Source organism: Triticum dicoccoides, chromosome 2A (assembly GCF_002162155.2).
Source record: "Triticum dicoccoides isolate Atlit2015 ecotype Zavitan chromosome 2A, WEW_v2.0, whole genome shotgun sequence".
Classification (NCBI taxonomy): domain Eukaryota; kingdom Viridiplantae; phylum Streptophyta; class Magnoliopsida; order Poales; family Poaceae; genus Triticum; species Triticum dicoccoides.
In genome coordinates this window covers 706,039,164-706,045,343 of record NC_041382.1, presented here as the reverse complement: position 1 = coordinate 706,045,343, position 6,180 = coordinate 706,039,164, and the positions used below count along the sequence as shown (strand labels likewise).

The 6,180-nt window shown below is 46.7% G+C and overlaps 1 protein-coding gene and 1 non-coding gene across 2 annotated transcripts; one reads left to right on the top strand and one right to left on the bottom strand.

The window, feature by feature from the left end:
- Positions 1-632: 632 nt before the first annotated feature.
- On the bottom strand, positions 633-738 carry LOC119359852. The gene has a single exon (XR_005172696.1). It is a non-coding gene; the product is annotated as a U6 spliceosomal RNA (small nuclear RNA).
- A 2,209-nt stretch (positions 739-2,947) lies between these two features.
- Positions 2,948-4,603, top strand: LOC119356423 (receptor-like protein kinase FERONIA). Its single transcript, XM_037623378.1, has one exon. It carries the CDS (start codon positions 3,029-3,031, stop codon positions 4,538-4,540), a length of 1,512 nt encoding a protein of 503 aa, XP_037479275.1. The 5' UTR covers positions 2,948-3,028; the 3' UTR covers positions 4,541-4,603.
- The last annotated feature ends 1,577 nt before the right edge of the window (positions 4,604-6,180 follow it).

The following is a 6,180-nucleotide window of genomic DNA, read 5'->3' as shown; positions in this document are numbered from 1 at the left end:
ACTAGCTCAGTTGCAGTCGTGTTGGGGGCCATGTAGTTGAGTCCGGTCCCAACACTTGTAGTTGCAATGACTAGTGATGGACATGCAACTGGACGATAACCCCCTACTAGCCCAGTTGCAGATGCGTTGAGGGGCATGCAATCACATTCATGTTTCAACGCTTGTAATCGCATGTCTTGTGATGGACATGCAACTGGCCGACAACCCCCTACTAGCCCGGTTGCAGTCAGATTGGGGGCATGTAGTTGCAATCTGGTTCACGCTTGCAGTTGCATGTGTAGTGATGGATAAGCAATTGGTCAACAACCCCTACTAGTCTAGTTGAAGTCGGGTTGGAGGCATGCAATTGTGATCCGGTTCTAACACTTGGAGTTATATGTCTAGTGATGGGCATGCAACTAGCCAACAACCTCCCAACTAGCCCAGTTGCAATCGCGTTGGGGCCACGCACATGCAGTCTGGTTCCAATACTTGCAGTTGCATGTCTAGTGATGGACATGCAATTGGTCGACACCCCCTACTAGCCTAGTTACAGTCGCCTTGGGGGGCATGCAGTTGCAGTCCAATTTCAACACTTGCAGTTGCATGTATAGTGATGAACATGCAACTAGCCGGCACCCCCCTACTAGTCCAAATATCTTTTTCTTTCTTTCCAAATTTGTGTGTGTCATCCTTACACAGGGGCCATATTAAACTTCTCTATATTGTTACAATTTTATCAGATGTCCCCGAGGAGACAACAATATCCGTTTCAGTTTAACTAAAAAGATAATAAAAGAAAGAGGTGATAGTATATATAAAGACAAACAATACCATAAAAACAAATACACACGACGACACATCATCTTAGTGTCTAGAATGCATGGCTACCGAATCAACCGAGATATCACTAATTCTCCATCTACCGAAAAGACGACAAAATAAAAAATAGTTTTACATAAAATGGAGAAAACTATCACAAAAAAGAAAATAAATGTGAAGAAAATAAAAGGAACATATAAATGGAATAAAAAAATAAGAATACGCGAAAACAGAATATAAAAGGGAACAAAATAAATGAATATAAAAAATAGGGAAGATGAATTGACAACAGTAACGAACAAAAAACGAATATTTTGAAAAATATCATGTCAAACGATATGAACGAAACAAATTTAAAAAAGTGTATGGAGGAAGGATATACCAAAATGGAAAATATATTTGCATATGTACATACATACGTGTGAAATAAACATATTATCCCATATTTAAATAAATTATGCACAAAAAATGTCCAATAAAAAAGCCTACATATGTTAAAACTATTGCACATTGTAAGAGAATCCACATGTTCAACCCCCAGCCCCCTAACTCCTTGCAGTCAAACAACCCCGGTTTACTACAAAAGGCGGTCAACAACAAATAAAGGGAAAAATGCAAAAATGGAAGGAACAAAAGGCCAAAAAAACTTTAGGCCCGTCCAGCACGCCCCAACCAACAACAGGCCCGACAAAAAAAAGAATCTAAAAGAACAAAAAAGAAAGAGCCCAAGCCGAAAAGAAACAGAAAAAAGCGAGTTGGTCGCACGCCTTAGCATGCCAAAATGAGAAAACTCACAATCCAAAGCGATTCTTAAAGCAAGTAACGCAGACGATTGACGACTTTGTGAAGTCTAAGCCGTTTGAGATTTAACAGTACTGGAACTTAAAAAATGCAAAATGCTTGTCAAAATGTCCATTCTAAAAGAAATTAGTTCTTCCATTTTTTATAAAATAAGAAATTAAAAAAAATAAAAATAGAAATACAAGTGAAAACAGTTTTATACAAATAAAATGATAAATAAAACACTAAAATACAAAAGGAAAAAGGAAATATAAAAAAGAAAAAGGTACATATATACACACAGTGAGCTGCACCAGTGTGATTCGTACTGTACACACAAGCCCAACATCAAAAAAGAAAAATATAAAATGTTGGCATCGGAGACCTATGAGTGAGAAAATAAAAAAACAAAAAAGAGAATTTGAAAAGGACCTCAAGCCGCAGCCCACGGCTAGATACAGAGCAAAGCCCCTGAAGGTACGCTCTGCCCAGTGGACAAAGCCCAGTACGTTTTTGGACGAGAGGAATACCTACCTCAGCCACAAATCACTGATCAATCAAAGTGTACCAAAAAAAAAAAAACTCGTCGACTGAGACATAGCTAATTGTCAGTCGACTGAGAATTAGCACAACCGATATGTTTTCCAGTCCTCTGTTTGATGCGTGTGTTCTTAATTAATACGGTAGATTCTTGCGTTTGCACCCTTGTTACCTAAATGAGCTTGGCTCCGGCTGACGCACACACCATTCTTAGCAAAGCATTTGTTTTACCGGAAAAGATGACGCGATAATTAAGTGACGGCGATCGAAGTCGGCAAGCAAAAACCCCCCGACGTGGCTTCAAACGCTGAACGCTTAGGAGCACTAGAGCAGATCAGTGAAGCTCGGCGACCATGAGAGGAGATCGTTTGAAGCGCTGGAGATGACCTGTAAATAGCCGAATCCTGTATGACGTGAATTGACATGGTGACTGCGGGGCGGGTGGGCTGTTGTTTTCGTCGAGGATTGGAGGCGTCTTTGACCCATTCGAGATTCGACGAGAGCGGGCGTCGGTCGGTGGTTCGCGTCTGGAGCTGGTTGCTTGCCATTGCCCATAGCGCGTTGGAGAAATAGGCCGCAGCCAGCTTGGATCCACCGAGGCCGAACACGTTTTCCTCCTCTCCTCCCGCTCCACTTCCACCTGTGAGAGGAAACAGAACATTTTCAGTGTGTTATTCGCGGGTAAAAACGCATGATACTACCATTATCACACCGTGTTCAGCAGGGCAGTAGACACTAGACATGGACAGCGACAGAAATCATTTGTGCTCCACAGCCCATAAATATCGCCCCCCACCACCACCACGCTCTGCACAGCCCATTACACGCCAAAGAATCGTGATTCGAACTGACGGGCCGACCAGCCAGCCACCCCACTGCACTAGCTTTCCTATGAGCTAGTAGTCCCATGGCCATGGCCAGATGCCTCTTGCTGCTAGCCATCGTGTCCCTTGCCGCCGCGGAAGGCGGCGGAAACAACTCCACCGACTCTGCCGGGCAGGTCCGCCTGAGCTGCGGTGCGTCCGCCCCGGCCATCGACTCCGACGGCCGTGCGTGGGAAGGTGACTCGACGTCCAAGTTCTTGGCATCGACGAACGCCGGCGTCGCGGCCCGTGCGTCGTATCAAGACCCATCGCTGCCTTCTTCCGTGCCTTACGTGACGGCGCGCGTGTTCGCGTCGAGCCACACGTACACCTTCCTCGTCAGCCCAGGCCGCGTGTTCCTCCGCCTCTACTTCTACCCGGCCGACTACGGCAACCGCAGCGCCTCCGGCGCCCTCTTCGGCGTCACGGCCGGCGGCGTCACGCTGCTGCGCGACTTCAACGCGTCCCAGGTCGCGCTCGCGCTCGACGCCGCCTACCTCGTCCGCGAGTTCTCCCTCAACGTCAGCTCGGGCGGGAAGCTCGACGTCACGTTCGCCCCGTCCCCCGGCGCCTCCTCCCACTACGCGTTCGTGAACGGCATCGAGATCGTGCCCACGCCGGATGTCTTCACGGCGCCGGTGCCGACCTTCGCCAACGGGGGGCGCCCTGACCGGATGCCCATCCGCGCCGACACGGCCTTCCAGACCATGTACCGTCTCAACGTCGGCGGCGAGGCCGTCTCCCCGGCTGACGACTCCGGCCGCTTCTACCGCACCTGGAACACCGACATCCCTTACATATTCGGCGCGGCCGTCGGGGTCTCTTTCGAGAAGGACAGCAACGTCACCATCCGGTACCCGCCGTCCGTGCCGCCGCACATCGCGCCGGAGGGCGTGTACGCGTCGGCGAGGTCCATGGGCCCGTATGCGCAGATCAACCTGAACTACAACCTCACCTGGATCCTGCCCGTGGACGCGGGGTTCTACTACCTCCTGAGGTTCCACTTCTGCGAGGTCCTGTACCCGATCACCAAGGTGAACCAGCGCTCCTTCTTCATCTACATCAACAACCAGACGGCGCAGGAGCAGATGGACGTCATCGGGCGGAGCGGGGGGATCGGGGTTCCGGTGTACACCGACTACCTAGTCGTCACGACGGGCTCCGGCCAGACGGACATGTGGGTCGCGCTGCACCCGGACCTCAGCAGCAGGCCGGAGTACTTCGACGCGATACTCAACGGCCTCGAGGTGTTCAAGCTCCAGACGTACGGCAGCAACGACCTCGCCGGGGCCAACCTGCCGATCCCACAGAAGCAGCCCTACCAAGGAGAGTTCAAGAGGAAGAGTGCCGTCGCCGCGGCCGTGGGTGGAGCGGTCGCCGGTGGCCTCCTTGCGGTGCTGATCGGCTGCCTATGCGCGTGCGGCATTTGCAGACGGGGCAGAAAGGCCACGTCGGTGGTCGTGTGCGAGCCAGAAGCCGTTCCTGAGCAACCAGCCCACCATGGTCTCCTTAGCTCAACAAAAAGCTCTGCTTTGTTTAAGTCGGGCCAGACATAAATGGGCCTTCCCAATGAAGTTATAAATGCACCCATATTGTGAGAAATAAAGTTCCTTTATTTACGCTGCGGGAATACAAAAGTTCGTGCATCTCAGAAAAGGCTCATTGCATATATATAAAGTAATTTATTCATCTAATTTTTTTGTTTATCTATAAACATATAGTCCCCTAAAAAATCTATAAAAATATATTCATGCATTAAACTTTTTATGTATATATTTTCTTTAAAAGATCGTATTTTTATTAAAAAAAAGTTCATGCACACAGTTAAATCCATGTGTTATAATTATTTTACATATTTTATAAAATAACTGTCTTATGTTTAATAAAAATGTATATATATATTATATCGTGTATTAAATATTTTATGTAATTTTGGATAGATCACAGCGGAAAAAATAAAGAAATGAAGAAAAAGTAGGTAGAAAAGAAAATAATAGACAAAATATGAAATCATTCTCGCAGCTGTTAGGTATATTATTCAAAAGTGCCACAACTATAAAACGTGTACATTTAGTCCCTATTTGGTTTTCTGGTAGTCATTGATGAGGGTACGTGAAGTGTAAACTTTACAGTATAGGCATCAAATAGACTAAACCTTACAAAATAATCATCAAATAGAGTACATCGAAGAAAGAACAAATAGAATGGAGGAAGAAATATGATACACTTGACATGGCACCGGCAAGTCGACCCACATGACTACTGTCACCACAAGTACTCCCTCCCTTCCGAATTACTCGTCGTGGAAATGGATGTATCTAAATATATTTTAGTTCTAGATACATTTATTTCTGCGAAGAGTAATTTGAAACGGAGGGAGTAGTGTGCATAGTGTGCTGTCATTTTTTCCAAGATAACAGGCCTGTTTGGTTCATGTCATCAACATTGTGCCTGACAAAATCGAGCGCCTAATCAGGCTAGTGTCGTTTGGTTCATGGCCACGCCTGGCCAGAGGTTATGTTTAATAAAGCATGTCACATCATGCATGCCTTCTTCAGTTCGGATAGGACAACAAAATAGCAAGCCAGGCAGCAGTCCAAGCGTCCTATCCGCTTAGCCTGGGCCAGGCTAATGGCCCTCCACGGTTTTGTACCAGGCGAATGACACTATGAGATTTCTCAGGCCAGGCAGCGTTAGATTATTCAGGAAGCAAACCAAACACATCTCAGGTAGATCCCAGGCAAGTTTCAGGCGGGCAAATCTAACCCAGGGCTGCAACCAAACAGGCCCAACACCCACATACACCGACTCGCCGGCTCCATGTGTTGGGTCATGCGATGATGTTTTTATGGACTCATCGCAAATCTTGGAATAAGCTAGGAGTGGTCCATGTATCTAGATTTCTCATTCCCGTGCGTTGCAAGTAGGATGCACGTCCTGAAGTCTTCTTATTTCCTTCACTATTGCTTGCCCAACCTTTCTTCAACTTCTTGGTAAGTGCTTTAAGACTTCACTAAAGAGTTGACGACAATGGACAACCATCTCCAGATCATCGGTTTAGTTGATACATACACATGTGGTGCTTTTTTTTATCAGCGTTGGAGCTTCACAACAAAAAAAAGCTGAGTTTGATGTTGTGGGAAAAAACACCATCCCCCCTAATCTATGCTCTCTAAAATAATCATTATAGATGTGC

Coding starts and splice junctions, on each gene's coding strand:
- LOC119356423 (XM_037623378.1), top strand. CDS start 3,029: ATGGCCATGGCCAGATGCCTCTTGCTGCTAGCCATCGTGTCCCTTGCC.